This window comes from Candoia aspera, chromosome 7, assembly GCF_035149785.1.
Source record: "Candoia aspera isolate rCanAsp1 chromosome 7, rCanAsp1.hap2, whole genome shotgun sequence".
Classification (NCBI taxonomy): Eukaryota; Metazoa; Chordata; class Lepidosauria; order Squamata; family Boidae; genus Candoia; species Candoia aspera.
Window position 1 is genome coordinate 51,042,161 of NC_086159.1, and position 17,522 is coordinate 51,059,682.

Genomic DNA, 17,522 nt, shown 5'->3' on the forward strand with positions numbered 1-17,522 from the left:
AATCTCCTGTGCATCAGGTGTACACATTGGTCATGATATGGTGCCTTGCCAACTGCAGCCTTGCAGCTTGGCTTCCTTGCATTTTGCACAATGTACAAGGAGTCTTTTAATATACCAGTAGCACACAATTTTCCATGTTTACGTATCTCACAACCATTTTTCTTAAATGTTATGACATACCCTGATGCAGCCAATTGTGCCACAGATAAAAGGTTTGATTGTAAATTTGGCACATACAACACACCTTTTACAGTTTCTCCCAAGCAGGATAAATACAAGTCACCTTGTCCCATAATTTTGGTCACAGACCCATCAGCCAAAGATACACTTTGTCTTTCAGTTTTAGACAGTGACACAAAAGAGCTTTTACAATTACATAAATGACAATTGGCCCCAGAATCTAACACACATACATCAGAATTACCCTTCTCAGCAACCTGTGCAATTTGGCTTGTCTGAAGAGCCTTCTTCTGTGTTGCCCTTGTGTTCTTCTTCTCTGTCTTTCTATTCTTGGGTCTCAAGGCACAGTCTTTCTGCAAATGTCCAGCTGAACCACAGGTGAAGCATCGCTGGCTGGCTAGCGCTGTGGCCTCAGCTTCCTTTCCCTTCTTTTCCCTTGTTTTCTGGTATTGCAGCTTTCCAGAAGAGATGGGGGGGGGGATCTTTCCTCTCTCTTCTCCCATTCAGCAAGTAAGCGCTGTGTAACATACCATGGGGTGAGGTCTGCTTCAGGCATAGCCTCCAGGGTACAAATCAGCGTGTCCCACGTTGCATTTAGTGAGGACAGGAGGATATAGGATTTTGTGAGAGGTGTAAATTCCATTCCTCTCTCCTGCAACTCAACAAACAGCTGCTGAATATAATGCAGGTGCTCAGGAAGGATATCTCCTTCTGCAAGGTAGGCTTTGTACAGCTTTTTTGTCAGGGTAACTTTACTCCCTGCTGTTGCCTTTACATACAAGTCTCTCAAAGCGTCCCAAAGTTGCTTTGCAGACTGCATGCCTCGCACGTGGACTAGCTGATTGTCCTCAACTCCCAGGATAATGGTGGCTCTAGCCTGCTCATCCTGTCTCAGCCATTCAGCACTGGGATTTTGGGGGGTTTGCTCACCAATTGGCAGCCAAAGATTCTCTCTGCGAAGATACATCTCCATCTTCAGGGCCCAATTCAAATAGTTGGTCTCTGATAGGCGCTCCAGAGGCATTGCTGAGGGCTGGGAGGTAGCCATGGCTTCTTCCTTCTTTTGCAAGTCACCTCAGCTGGCTTCTTTGTCCTGTAGACCGGCAGTTGCTGGAAAATCTCCAGGTGGCTCCAAAGAAAATCTTCACAGGTCTTTGCTACCTGCCTTTAAATTGTGCATGAGGTGTGGAGCTGATCTCTCTTTTCTCTCTGGGTTTTACTGGGCTTACTGGGCTGTTTACTGGGCCCATAACCTGTTGGCAGATTGCTAGGAAAGCCTTTGGCCCAGGAGAGATTAGAAAAGTCACACACCAGGCATTTCTATAAAAATAATTTTATTTACAGAAAGCAAAACATATTTAAAAGCTGCTGCATTCTTACAGGCTCTCAGTGAGAGCTGCTAGAAAACTCTACATGCCTACACAGAAGGGAAACAGAAACTAAAACAAATCCAGGCACCTTCTTCTCCCCAGGTGCAAAAATTAACATTCGAAAAGGGGACAGTTGAATTCAACCTCTTCACCTGGCCAAAATGATTAGTTACCATAGTAACCTTAATCTGTAGTAGAAAACATTAACAATTATAAATCCTTGTATCTCTCTCAATAGAGAACTGAACGTAGTCTTAATTTGCATTTAGAATTATCTACTTTTTTTTTTTTGTTTCACATCAATGTTGGTCCTGATTACAGAAGCTGGGCACTACATAACCTTTTTCTTGTAGCACCATGCTCACTTGGACTATCAATACATATCCTCTATTCCAATAGCCTATCACTGAAAAACCTGGCAGAAAGATATTACTTAATCAGAATGGCAGTCACTTCCTGATTTGAAGGAAACAGATGTATTGCAGCTATTTTAATTTTTTCAGTATCTTGAAGTATGAACTTGTAGTGTATATAACTCGGCTACTGGAAAGGAAGTTGCATTTCACTTCTTCTAGTTGATGGTCTTTGAGTGGTGAATGAAGAAGGGTAAAGTGCACATAACGTTGATAGTTGCCACTAATCACTGAAAGCCTTGAAAAGAAGGTCAAGGTGCAGATAAAAATGGGTTGATAATTTATCACCTGTAAAAGGCAAACCTAATCGATATGAGGTCAACAATTAACCTTGAATTCTAAAAGCTAGTTAATTAAATCCAGATGGGAAAAGTCAGATCAGCTTGATGAGGTGGGTCAGATAGTATTTCAAAATAGGTCATCAGATATGTATGTCAAGATAGGTCAAAGTGGTGAGCTATGTATATGAACGTTGCTTAAAGAGTAAAGGTGAAAGTAAAGAATGGAACCACAAGATAGCCTTGTGTGGAACCGCATATATAGAGATGTCTAAAAAAACTTACCAATTTAAAGATCTTGCAGTGCTATAGGCCTGGTAAGAGCTCTGGCAGGCAACTGGCTTTTGTTGTCAATTGCTATTATAGATCAGATGTCAGTGGCATGTATATTCAGTTACATTTCTTTGTTATGTAAAAAGCCTGACCAATATTGGAAGCTCAGGAGACATGTATCCTGGCCCCGGCCATGAAGTCAGAGAAGGATGAATTGGCAATACCAACTGAAGTGTTGCATCAGTCCCCTGAAGCAAAATGTTAATACATGCTTTTCATTTGATCATTTACCTTTCCATCACTTATTCTCTAGCAATAACCTTTAGAAGGGACTGAGTAATCCTCCCTCTTTTACCTTTTTGTAACTTATCCAGACTGATGAACTAGCATTGCTGTTCTCCCAGTCATTTTGATCCAAAACTTCTTCAATTATCATCATAAAAATTAGTCCACTCTAGTAAGCAATGCATTCAAAAACCAGGCTTAATTAAACATTAAATTCTATTAATTTAAAATTGGTAAAATTGTTATAGCACATTCATGTAATTTTTTTCCCTCAAGGTAAAGAATGAGTTTTGCACATTATGTTGTTATTTTCCTGTTGCTAAATTTAGATGCACGTAAGGTGGACACACAGCCTTCCCTAGCTTTAAACCTCACAGATACTTTGAACTTCAGTTTGTGTATTCTACAATGACTGGGGGATTATGGAAACGGAGTTCTAATGTATCTAGAAGACACCGGTTGGGGAAGTCTTCCATAACACAATAAATTAATATGAAGGAAATCACACAAGAATTCTTCAGGGTGTTTACTTAACACTATGCAATGTTCACATAGAAAATAAGATTTTCACCATCTCTAAAGAATTTACATTTATTTCAGAAACAGGCTGGCCTCATTTAGTTAGAAGAATCTTACTGCACTATTTCTTTGAACCTCGAATTTAGTACCCACCTGTGTCAACCTGATTTTACTGGAATAGCAATTTACTGATGCCCAAACCACCTTGTAAATAAGATGAGTCATCTCAGTCATGCATCGTGGATAAATATCTAAATGAATAACAACTGTGCTGTACAAACATCACTCAAAAATGCAATTAAACTTAAGACTTACTCTGTGCAATAAAAAGAGAAAGAGAAAGCACCAAAGCCAAGGATTTTCAAATGAAGTTTCCCTCTCAGCTCAATACCTTCAAGGTCATACTGTGGTGACTTCATTTTTCATAGTCAGAAGAATGATTTAGTAATAATAGTGATAGCGGACAATAGCATTTTATGCCTTCAGTATAATGATACTCAGTGTTGCATAGGATAATATATGGGTATTCTTGTTCATGTTTCTCACTGCAACCACACAAAGTAGATTCTCAGAAGGTACCCTGTATCTCATGAAATTATATTGCGGAGTAGGGAAGGGGAATAAAAGCAACATAAATATTCAAAAGTGATACTCATGCTTTTGGACTTTTTTTCTCATTCAACCAAAATTCATAAAAAAGTGGTTATGCAACATTTCTGTTTTCCACACCCAATAGTTCCACCATGGCATCCATAGTGGAGCTTCACTGAAACTGGAGGAAGAGATTAGTAAAAAATGGAATAGACAGAAAGTTTTACTCCCTAGAACAATCTGAGCAGCTGCCCTCACTCATCAGCCTTCAATCTGGACCACACCATGCAATAACTGGGAATGTGACATATTACAGAAAGAAACTTGTTATGTCTTGTATATGTGCTATGATAAAACAGAAACAAAAGCAGAAGAAATGGCCAAGAGCCCATTTTTTTCAACAAATTTCTTGACAGTTGTTCAATAACTCTTAGAGTTGATGAGAAAGAATAACCATGTGGCTATTTCATATTCAGCTGTATTGACAACAAGGAAGTACACAGCCAGAGCAAGGATACTGAACATTTCAAAGACTGAGGAGGCCAATCAATGTTTCTGGGATCCTCAACTGTGTTTCTTATGCAACAGCAAAATGTTTTCAAAAGAATCACCACAGGAATATAAGAAACTTATCACACTAGCAATACATCCTATTTACATAAAATATAATTAGTCTTGATGTTGCCAGCATTATCCAGTATGCAGCCCAGAACATAAAGTTTATATTGTGCTTCTCAGCCTTTTGGCTAAGATCAACTGTCATTTGTATATTCTTTCATTCTTTTTTTTTCCATGCCACATAAAATCTGGGGGCTGTTTTAGGAATCCAGCCCATTCCTAGCAACATTCAAACACCCAGACACACCATATTGTTTCTGCCTCCCTGGGAAATGGTCTTTCTTTAATGATCATTCAGATGTTTTTTTAATTGTACTTCTTTCTTTGTCCCCTCTGAGATATTATCTGGCTAGCTTTCAGAGGGCTTGAATTTTGTTTACAGTAGATGAACAGATGGACTGGATGAGCAGAAAAACAAACTGCTACAGGAGACTGCATCAGTTCCAAGACCCACATATACTCTTTGCTGATTAGTAGACCAATCATCATTTGGTCAGCTTGGTCAGCAAGTGTTTTGGTATTCCCTGTACAACTAGAGTGGATGGAACACGGCGTTATGAATGTTAGAACAGCATAAGAAGACATAAACTTCCAAATGCTAATCCAGTTACATTTTATACCACATTAGCAGGTCTTAGATAATACTGTGATGACTCATCATCTGAAATATTTTTCATTACTATATCTCCTGCCTTTTGGATACACTGGACTTTAACTTCCATAATCCAAGGTCAGCAGGTTGTTGGGAATTAAATTATAGAAGAAGTCCAACATATACATGAAGAAACCAGATTGGGAAGGCTGGTGTACTTAAACTGAAAGGACTCTAAATGTCCTTAAGAAAGGACATCCTTAAAATCCTTGAGACAGGATTTTCATATATATATTGAATGCTAGGGGCTGACCCTCATGCAGCTTCAGATAGTGCTGATCAATGCTGTTCTCATGCTACATATCCTCACTATCACCCATGAACCACCCTGATATTGTCCTTATTTTCTGTCTGCCACTGATTGTCTCAGGTTGGCCTGGGCTCTCTTCTTTTCCCTGAGCTGAATAATGTTCAGAGTATATATCATCACTCCAGCTAATGCTCCACCATATGGGAAGGAATCAAACCACAAATGATTTGGGAAGAGGCAGAGCTATAAGCCTATTGGAAATTATGTCAGTACTGTTCCAAGAAACCAGGATTTCTGGTGAAATGGCAAAATCTTGAAGTTGTAATTATGCAAGAGTTCCTATGACTGTTGCAAACTACCTGCCCCCCCCTTTGAAGTTAATTGGCTCAATTTGCAAGCACAGTCTCCTAATTCAATGTTGTAATATTTCTGTCAAGGTCATTCATTTGTGCAATGAAGGGTACAATGCTGACACAATTCAACATTGATACTTTGTTTGAATTTGAACAGAAGATGTTTAAGTTTTGATGTAATCTGATTATTCAAACAAAGGAGACTTTAAAATTGATGGATCAAGCCCATACTTTGTAAATATGGCTTAAGCCTGCAAAGGAAAACTATATTAATAATAATATAGAAATAAGTCAATGACAGACTGAGTATTGTGATGTTAATTCATATGCAAAATGGTAGAACATTTGGTGTTTCTCTGAAAATGTCACTGTTAATACCTTCATGCCATTCAACAGCTATGAAAATAAACCAAATTGGTAAACACAGCCAGAAACAAAAAATTAGAACTATTCAAAATAAATAAACCCTTAGTTTGCCAGAACACCTTTCTATTTATTTTTTATACAAAATAAAAAATATTCAAATTGTAGAAAAGAGCTATCATGTAGGCATCTTTGTCATCATCACAAGCGTGTGCAGGATTGTGTGCTCCTATTTTAGCAGTAAGACCCAAAAAAGCAAAATTTAGATGGTCTTTAAGAATCCATCTCCTTGGAAACAGTAGTTGGTAGAAAGAAATTGGTTATAAAAAGTGGAGGAGTTATTGGTGCAAACGGAATGAGTCTGCCTACCAAAACCGGTTGTTAATTTTTTGTGTGGCACATGGGAAACAACCTTGCTTTGCTAAAATATTTATTTCAAACTCACAAGGGAGGTTTTTCAAGCAAAAATCTTCCCATTTAATTATCCTCTTTCTCCATGCCATGCCACTGGAGTAGAAAGATGCCTCTATTGTAAAAACAAGCGCTTATATGAAAAAATAAAGAAAACCGGATGTGTTTCTTCTTTTTTTAAATGATAATTTAGTCTTTAAACAGTTCCCTGAGAATACCGATCTTAATGTATGTATATGAACAGAAATTGAAAAAGAAATGCTTATTTACCTTCCAAAACCCTGAACAGTACACATGGGAAAAGAGAAATTAGCAGGAATTCTAGCCACTTCGGCACTCTGTGGAAGAAATACTGGAGTAACATACCTGCATGACAATAAGAAGGTCAAAAACTAAGATGAAGGAAGCCAGGAAGGCTCTCGAAACCTCATCACTTGGCAGAAATCCACGATTCAACTTGTCCCAGCTTATCCAGTCTGTTGTGATGACCAGCACAACCACTGAGGTCAAAGTAAATAAAACAGTCCTGAAAAGAGAAATCCAAAAAGGTCATTAGAGCATACAAGAGAAGAAAGAAAATTACACAATTATAGTGATCTTCAAAACAATTTGAAAATAAAATCATTTTCTCTGTTATACTTAAAGTATTACTGCGCTGATATTCTCCTTACATCCATCTTCTTCACCTAGGTTTGTTCTAAATATGCTGAGCTATAACTCCATCATTCCTAGGCAAGTCCCCAAACTACCATTGCTGAAATTTGCTGCTGCTGCAAATAAATTCCAATGAGCTGTCAAGAGCTGAGCAATGAGAGGAAGTTTACCGTAGTGACTAGAAGAACACTGTGGAGATGACCCTCCACCCACCCACCCCGTCCCTGTCCAACACCACTGGGGACATGCGAGAAACACAACTGTATGGAGGAAGATTGCATGTGGATTTATTCTTCATGCATAAATGTATGACTCGGGGGTGTATATCTAAGAATGTGATAGTGATTATAAATCTCTGCATGAATTGGAAAGGGATGCTGGTATGTACAAGAATGGGTCTACTACCTTCATGCATTCAGAGAAGGCTCATTCTTTTTTTGTACAGCAATTTCCATAATCAATCCCTTACTCTATATCAAACCAAGATCACATTATTTCTATAAATCATTCTATTAGCACGTTATAAAAATCACTAAACACAATTGCTCCTTCCTCTTATATTAAAAGTAAAAGTAATATATAAACCTCCAAATCAACCACCCCCAAAAAACAATATTTAATTTTTTCTTCCTACCAGTATTCTATATATTTCTGTCCACTATAATAAAAATCAAATTATAAGAACATTTACATTGTTTACTTTTATAATTAATAATACTATAACAATCTTAAACCTATTAAACCTAAAACCAAGCAAATATTATATCTTAAAAATCGAACAAATCTAAATCTAAAAGCAATCCAGTAAATCTTAATCCAAATCATTAAAGAAAGATAAAATCATACAAGCCTTAAAATCAATCCAAATAAACATTCTTAATTCTCTACCCCACCTCAAATAAACCAAAACATTTACATACAGTATCTCTACACACAAGGCATTTTTCATACAGAAATCAAACAGCCCAACTGCCCCCCCTGAGAAACTCAGACTTCTCAGTAAAAGAAAAAAACCTCCCACAGAACAGAGCCTCTTCTTTCCTATAACATTCCATCAAAAAAAAAAAAAAAACTGCATTTATGATTTGTAATTCAGTCTGCTCTTTTAACTCCTTCAGCACCAAAATTTGGTCATCTGGCACAACAAGAGTTTCAATCTCACTGTCAGTAGAAACATCTCTATCTTTGTTAAAATCTTCATCTTCTTCCACAACCTCCTCAGCCAGATGAAACATTTTAAAGCTGATACTTTCTGCAATGTCCTGAATATCTTGCAGAATAGCTTGACAGGTATCATGAAAGATCTATTTAAAAATCTGTTTAAACTCACAGAGAAGCTCACAACAAAACTCTGAGAAAGTCTCCTTGAAATTCTCCATGTTTCAAGCAGTAGATTATGGTTTCCCCTAGATACTTGACTGGAGAACGAAGGAGTTAATGAGTTAATAGAAGATCTCTGAAAGTTGTTGACACAGGAGAAAGTATGCTAACAAGCAGTTCTCAGAGAAAATGAACAGAAAACTAAAGATTCGAAACAGCAGATTCAACATGTAGGAAAATGTTAAATCCTTCAAATTCAATACAAAAATAATAGCAGGGACACAATTATTTATTTTCAATCTTCTTTAATATCCAAATGGGAAAACAAGCCAAAGCTTAAAAGATTTTTGAAAATTAATCCCAGAAATAACGACAAGCACCAAGAAAGATCATTTCTTCTTGCTGTAGATAAATTGGGTGATTTAGAAATGGGGTGACTCGACCTAGTGTCCCTTAAGGCTACAGCGTGGGTTGGAAATGATGATGTCCCAGCCTCCTGGCAACTCTTACCTGATTAGCATGAATGCTGTTTGAGATTCTCAGGTTACAAGTTGCCATTCCAGGGGACAGATGAGATGATTCTGAGCATTTTCTTGTCCATGAAAACGCTCCGGGCTTCAGGAAAAAACCTGCCCATGCCCCGCTGCTGTCAGCTCTGTCCATGGAGCTCACGGACACAGCTGTTCAGTCAGCCATATCCCCACCAGAAGTCAGAGAAGGCTCATTCTTATGTATGGTTGTGATGGCACCCTTTAAAATTTCACATATTTGGTAGATGTTTCCTATGTTTTTGGCTGTCAGTGTTCAAAAAGATGAGGGGTCACTTTGCTTGCTTGTGAAAATATGCAAGTGGATGGATCAAGGTCTGTGTGCTCATTGATATGATTTACGAATGACTTGAAGTGCGTGTGTGTATGCCACATTCTACTCAGTTTCTGACTTTTGGCTTTGTTCTTACCCACATTTAGAATGTCAACTCTCCTCCCAAGGTTCCCTGGCAGAATGTGGAAATAGTGTCATGGCCCTTTGGAACCTCAATCAGCTACGAATCTTAAATAGCTGATATAAAAGCTTAAATTATAGTTATATTACTTTTCCCACAATATTAGTGAACTGTAAACATACTCATTAAAAAGCATCTACTTACAGTAAGACATATATTAACAAATGAAACCCACAATTATTTGGGAAGGCAATTCTTATCGTTTTGCTGCACAACCGTTAAATTACTTGCTTTAGGCTCTCCTTGCACATTAGCTGTGAATCTGTCTTCCAAATATGCTTTAGAAATATTTCAGACAGTGGAAAGGAAAACAATAATTCTGGATGTCAATGCACATGTGTTATTACAGGGAAGATCAATGCGTAGGCAGATGCGTAAATAGCAAGTAAGCAAGTCAATATTTGCTCTGGTTTCCCATTGGAATTCTCATATTGTTTTAATGCATTTTTTTATCCTCATTTCCTTCTTTATTTCTAGAGTGAGGGTAGAAAGTCAAAGTACTGAAAATGGTCTTTTGTATTTGCAATGATGACCAATACTCAATAGGCTTAAACATCAATGTATCTAAGAATCCATGTTAAGTTGTTAGATGCTGACAAAGCAGAAATATGTGTATCTAAGAAATAATTTTCTAATGTTTTCAAGCATCAAAAAGGAAGAAAAGAATCACAGATGAAACAATATTTAATTTACTGCCATGTCATGACTCAGGGTCCCGATTACAGCTGGTTTTATGAGTAGGTTCTACTGAATGCATTTACAACCCTTTTTCAGATTTTTACTTATTTGTGAGCAGCTGAACACATGGGGACACTGGAAGCAAGACTGTTTATGCGCCCATATCGGAGAGCATGAGGATTGCAGCTTGCATGCATGTCTATCCTCCCTTGTTTTTAGTAAATGCTTATATAGTGCTAAAAGTTCTGATCATCCAATCACTACATTGCAACATCCAGGATCACTATATCATACAAAAGGAGGCTGTCTTGAATAACATTGCTGGAAATTCATCAGTGCAAAATCAGTCACAAAATTGTTTATGTTCAGCTATTCTAAAATTCTGGAGAATCCCCATGTTGTTACTGTTACAGGTTTTTAAATGTAAATAGTAAAACAAATGAAACTAAAAATAGGTAGGTGCTACAATACAAAACAGAGTTAACCTTTTAACTGAGTTCATAATAACACCACCAAGACAAACATTTAATATATAGCAATCATTTTGTTTTTTTCTAGGACTAGATTTAATTCTCTTCTGCTGGCCAACTGCTTAAAATGCTGCTTGAAAGGCATCTCCCATGGGAATTATTTTTGTTCATGTTGGGAAGCTGCTGTTGACTTTTGATTTATATCTTATTCTTCTGTGATTGCTTTGGGGATATGAAATATTGATTTATAATTCTCTTATTAATAATATATCCTGGAAAAATGTCTGATTGGTATTTGACACCTCTATTTAAAAACAGTAATGTGGATGTGATTGAGTCTCCCAGAATTTTTGGTAGCAGCCATAATATTGTGCAGGACAGTTATCTTTGCTGATGAATGACGCAAAACTTTTTTTTTTAATTGAATATCATATTTTGTATTTTATCTCCCCTTACGGTGCTTTAGTTTTGTGCTGCTAATATTTGTACGTCTATATTATAAGGGGTTTGGTTGTAACATCTGTGTTTGATAAACTGCTCAGTTTTGGGTTGGTAGCTTGGATTTATGACCACAATAAAGAAAGAAAGAAAATCTGTACTGTTGCTGTTTAATGTCAGGAGGAATTTCTCTGTGCATGGCTGAATTTAGATATTATATTCACATATCTTGGGGAGGGATGTTTAAAATGCTATTTTGAAGCAAGCAATAATGTGATTTATCACTTGTAAAATTAAGCAGTGGATATGCTGGGGGAAAGGGGGAATTAGCTACACACAAATAATTAAACAGGGCGTAGTTAAGATAGCGCCCTCTGGTCATAAACTGCTCAGTATCTGTCTGTTCTTATTTATTTTCCCTTACAATCTTGTTTCTTCCTTATGTTCCTCTGAGCAGGGCCTTTTTCAGTTCCTTGCTCCAGGACTGCAGTCTCCAAGTTCTGGCCCTGCAAGTCTGCAATCAGCTGCCTCATTCCCTTTATCTCTATGGATCTGATGGTATTTAAGAGAGATTTAAAGACCTTCCTGCTTGATTCATAGGTTGGACCTGGTTATCCCACTGTTACCTGGAATTGTGAGGCTTCAGTATTAGCTTTTAAGGAAAGGTGGTATTAGCATTCCTGACATGGCAATCTAGGCCTCTTTTCCAACCTTAGGAAAGCATGTATTTCTTCTGGGCCAAGGCCATTATTTTTCTGGTATGTGAGAACTTGCCTTTTCAGCAACTACAAGAGGGAGTGTATTCTGAAAGTCCTTGAATACGCTTGCAAGTTTCAAAAGATACAAACCCTGCTGGGAAAGGGAGTGATGTATCTCATGAATTTGCCACTTGTGGAATGTTATCAAGAATCAGTGTTGATCTAGAATCAATTTTCTATTGTTCAATTCTCACATGTAATCAATGTCTTTCATTGTCTGATTACTTGCTTTATGATGTATCTCATATACTGAATGTACAGTATGTATCATTTGTTTCTGCACCATATAGAAGGTCTTGACCCCTGCCTTAATAAACGCTTTTTGCTTTTGCCTGAAATACTTTGTGAATGGTGTTTTTGGGTAGGCAGAAAGCCACCTTTGCAAAGGTTAAGTTGTTTCTCTCCCAAATTCAGGGAATAGTCTTTCAGCTCCACACCAAACTTGGGATGCCTGAGTTTTAAGGCAACACCACTAGAGTGCTGCAGCTAACCTATAAAGCCCTTCATCACCTAGCACCTAGTTATCTGCAGGACTGCATTCTCCCATTGGAATTGACCCAGCCAGTTCAATCTACCTAGGAGAAACTAGAAGCAGTGCCCCACTTTAGCACGGCTCTTTGGTGGTGCTGATGGTGCTGGTCTTTGGTATGGCTTCCCAGTGGACATCTGGTTGTCCTCCAGCCTGACTGCCTTCCAGAATACTAAAGAAGGCCTTTCTTGAAGGTGCTTGGCCTTGATTTTATATCAGTTTGGTTAGTTTGGTTTGGCTAATTTTATTTTATTCTGAATTTTCATTAGTTCGTGGACTTTTATATTTATTGGTTGTTGTATATGGTTTCTTGTGTAATTTATCTTAGTGATTTAGGGGTTGATAAATGTGACAAATAAATAAATATTGACAGTTCCTAAGACTCGTTTTATTTTTAATAATGGGTGTATAGACACTTGGTCATGTCCAAGGTTTTGTTTTAAATATGTATGGTGGATGTGTTTGGTTTGTCTTAGCATTAATATTTGCTGGTTTGGCTGTTAAGTTGTGAACTGATTTCATTGCACTTGAATGAGTTGAACTGTGAGTTGAATGGATAACAACCAGTTATGTTCTGCTGTTATGTTTTTGTGTCTGTCTTTTCACAGGTCTTCCCAGGCACCCCCCTGGGAATCGCCTCACCCCAGTTTAAATTCTATTTCAGTTGAGCTACTCATTTCACCTGGTGAAGTGAGTTATAGCTCACGAAAGCTCATGCCTTTCAATCAGATTTCTTAGTCTGAAAAGCTGCTACCAGATTCCTTTTGTTGTTTGGGAAGTAAGGCATGGAAAAACTTCTCTTTTCCATTTAGATGGGCCAGTGTAAGAGCGGAACTGGATTTAGATTTTCCAATCTGAAGGAGAGGTGAGATTACATAACTGGGCAGTAGGTAACTGACAATGTGCATAACAACTGAAAGTTCTCTTTGTCCAGTCACATAATCTGCTATGGTGGAGCGGCATGGCTTTCATTATTTCAAAGATCACAGCAAGATTTGCATGACAGATCAAGAGTCAGGACTTTCAAGTGATAAAATGGGAATCTTAGGCATATGCTTAAGGCATGGTTTCCCAACCTTGGGAACTTTAAGATGTGTGGACTTCAATTCAGTTGAAGTCCACACATCTTAAAGTTGCCAAGGTTGGGAAACTCTGCCTTAAGGCATCAACTTTGTCCCCTAAAACAGCCATGTCTCCCTGATCCAAAACAACAACACATTCTTGGTCCCACTTACTCTGGAGGTAGCCTCTGGGTCACTACAGATATTCTAGCAGGTTATTACATAACCCTGGACAGCACCTTTTGCATCTTTATGGTCAGTGAATTTAAATACAATTTCACATAACAAAACTGCAATTAAAATTATTCTTTTGAGTGGAGAATTCAGATTGCTTCATTTATTGAAAGAAGTTGAGTCATTTTTAATTTTTTTCCTTCCCTAATGTCTGAGCATCCCACAGCTGAAACAGCTTTAGAAGGCAAACAAACATGGCCTTCAAGCCCATCCCCATCAATTAATCAAAGTTCATTCACCAGCCAATTAAAAACATTAAAGTTTGCAATAATAAAATTGATATATTATAGCCTAGTGCTTCCTTGGGAAAAATATTATGCATTAATATTGAGCACCATTTTATGTAGTCATGATTTATCATTTGCATTCTTTCATACCACACTATAAGCATTTAAAATGCACTGTGAAGTGAGAGGGTGCAGCCTCAATGGCAGCTCTGAAAGCATATTTCCTGCCCTTTCCAGGAAAAATGTTTCAACAACTGTGTTGCCTTTTCTTTTTTCAAGGAACTGAATAAATGTTTAATGACTGATACACAGGTGAGGCTCCAGAGAGCGGAGGGGGAAGGAGTCTGAAGGTAAATATAAGGGAAAGTCTGCTTGGACTGATACTGAGTTCAGAGCCAGGAACGTGGTTGGGCAGTATCTGGTGGCTAGGACCACAGATATTCAGTCCCAGGACAATGGGTTCTAATTCTAGGGAAGAGAACTGGAAGAATGGTCTAATTTTAGTTATGTATTTACACATGTACTGTATACCCTGCTCTTCATTCCAGAGGAGCTTGCATATCAAGCAAAACAAGACAGGCTTACGTCCTTCATGGCACAAAGGGAAAAAGGCATAGCAGTTACAAGCTGCTTACTATAATTCAGTTATTACACATACAGGACACAGAAGTTTTATAAAACTATGCTGAAGCCGGTCTGAGGACACAAGGAGCTCCTGAGTAAGAACTGGAAGGTCTTCAGACTCACTCTGGACAAAGAGTTGGCGCAGTGAAGCTTTACAGTGGCAAAGTTGTATTTTGGGTAACAGGGCTGTTAATGTTTTCTACTACAGATTAAGGTTACTATGGTAACTAATCATTTTGGCCGGGTGGAGAGGTTGAATTTAATTGTCTTCTTTTCAGATGTTAATTTTTGCACCTGGGGAGAAGAACATGCCTGGACTTGTTTTTAGTTTCAGTTTCCCTTCTGTATAGGCATGTAGAGAGTTAAGCAGCTCTCACTGAGAGCCTGTAAGAATGCAGAAGCTTTTAAATATGTTTTGCTTTCTGTAAATAAAATTATTTTTATAGAAATGCCTGGTGTGTGACTTTTCTGATCTCTCCTGGGCCAAAGGCTTTCCTAGCAATCTGCCAACAAGGGCAAGAAGACTTTTTGGTGGCTGTTGCTTGATCGTGGCCAGGACTGAGCTGAGTGGCCATCTGGATCTGGTGGCAAGCTGGTGCTAGAGCTGTGGCAGCCAAAGCACTGCCAATCATCTGCCCAGCAGTGCAAACTGTTGGGTTGGTAGTGCTGTTGTCCAGCTGTCAAAGATTTTGTGGTTTTACACTGGTGGTGATGATGGAGCTGACTGCATTCTTCTTTCAGGCAATGGCAACAGCAAATTTTGGCTGGTCTGGCTTCCTCTCCTCCTCTTGAATGGCAGCAGTTACAGTAAAGCAATCCTGGAATGCCCACCATTAGTGTTCCAGAGGATGAGGGGAACCAGGAGATGGAGCTGACTGCTGGTGGGAGTGGGAGCTGGTCAATTTCTCATTTGGAAGGCCAGTCTAAGCCTGTTGCACAGCCACCATGCTCGTAGTGGCCATCTTACCTCACACATACTGCAGTGGGTTTCAGAGGGACTGGAGTAAGTGTTGTTTGCCCCATCTTTCCACAGCTCCAGAATTTGTCATCTGTTATTCCAAAGAACACATTGTGTTTATGTGTGTCTGTGTTGAAAGTGAGCCTAGGACTATGCTGAGAGTGGCTGGGGTATAAATGTTTACCCCTCCCCAGGTGATAAGATAGGCAAGCCAAGTGAAAGTACCTCCCTGGTTTTCTGAGTTGGCATGGTTTGTAAATGTAGTTTAACTTTTAACTATCCCAGTGAGAATGGGAGAGAATAGAGGTTCGTGTAGTTGTGGTATAAGGGAGTAAGGAAAGACGTAGACTAACTATACAAGACTAGGGACACAAAATCTATGACAGAATCATCCTGAAGAATGTGTGAGACAGCTGGTGATGGTTATAGTATCAGGATGTAGGTTGGTGTCCTTTATTTTGGGGTGATGGAATGCTGGTTTGACTCAGAAAAGGGGGACAAGAATGCTAATCTGTTATAGAAAATATTTTTGAGTCCTGGGAAAGGAGAAAGAGTGAGCAAGAAACTCAAAACAACTCTGCCTTGATTGTATTAGGTGTAAGTTGAAGTCGAGAGCAGCTCTGATGGGCTCTCAATATTCTGTTGCAATACAGGGCCACAACTGGGGGGGCAAGCGGGGCATGCGCCCAGGCGCCACACTGGGGGGGGCACCAAAATGGGCATGGAATCCATGTTTGCCCCAGGTGACAAAGACCCTAGTTGCAGCCCTGTTACAATACACTAATCTCATTAAAGTATATTCCAAGACTTCTATTTCCTGACCTTACCTTCCTTGAAAGATGACATGGAGGAAGGTGGACACATGGGTGGGGATGGTATATTGAAGTGGGGGATTAGGCAGTAACATTACCATGGTGTTGCCAGGGAGAGAGATGGTGGGAGATGCTAGTGGGTTGCTGTTAGGGAAAGTGGTCTTGGTGTTCGTATTCCTTGTGCTCAACCCCAATGTCCAGTCATCAGACTGTCAGTCTCCCAGGCTTTTGGCTGTTGCTACCGAATGTCAGGTGGGTCTATAATAAGTTCCCCCCAGTCCAGCTGTGATCCTAGTGGATGAGGGGAACAATCTTATGCATATCACAACCTGGATGGGCAAAGTGGAAATGTGGGTCTAGGGATCAGATAGAACTGCTATTACCATACTATCCTATCTGCTACAGTACATCATAGCCCCCTGACCTGAAGTGCTTGAGTCCATTGCTGATTTGGTGGTCAAATTTCCCAGACTGATGGTATTGGGAAACCTTAATTTGCCTTCTCTGGGCACAGGTTCAGGGGAAGATTGTGAGTTCATGTCCATCATGGCAACCATAGAGCTAACCCAGGTTATTGGCCTGATTCAAATTAGACGTGATTTTTTTCTCAGGGCAATAGTGATCTGGTCTGGAGTTGGGGATGTTACCATCAGACCTTTGTTATTGTCATATCATTCTGTTAGCCTTGGAGAAGAGATCAATTCAATCAGTCTACTCAGGATGGCTGATGGACCCTTCTGGGTTTCAAAGGGAACTTATGGCCATTCCTAAGCCTTTGATACATGGATGGCCATGGATCTGATCCTCCCTATGCATACTATTTCTGCCCATGGATCCCAATCTTCAGAGGAACTCTGGGAGGCAGAGTGGCAGAAGAAACGCCTAGAGTGCTGCTGGAGGAAGATGAAGAGTGAATCCAACTGAGCAGGGGTAAGAGCCTTTCTTAAGAACTACCTTGTAGTGCCAAGAGTGGCAAAATATAAATATTTTCTTCTGACAGCCATGCAGAAACCCTGTTCAGGATGACCCTATCCCTCCTGGGGAAGGAATGGCCAGAGGAATATCCACAAGGCCACTGTGAAGACTACTGTAGCCGTCTGTTGGATAAAGTCATTTTGATCTGTTCTGAACTGGATTTGAACTGTGAAAACTCTGGAGGAAATGGATTATTTCTTTGTGGGATCCAAATGCATTGGTAAA

At 39.1% G+C, this 17,522-nt stretch overlaps 1 protein-coding gene across 1 annotated transcript in view; it reads right to left on the reverse strand.

The window, feature by feature from the left end:
* The window catches only part of TMEM117 (transmembrane protein 117), a 237,953-nt gene that overhangs the window by 41,388 nt on the left and 179,043 nt on the right, over positions 1 to 17,522 (reverse strand). The window contains exon 6 of the mRNA XM_063309394.1: positions 6,923 to 7,082. Within this exon, the coding sequence (XP_063165464.1) occupies positions 6,923 to 7,082 (160 nt within the window). The remainder of the gene's footprint in view (positions 1 to 6,922; positions 7,083 to 17,522) is intronic.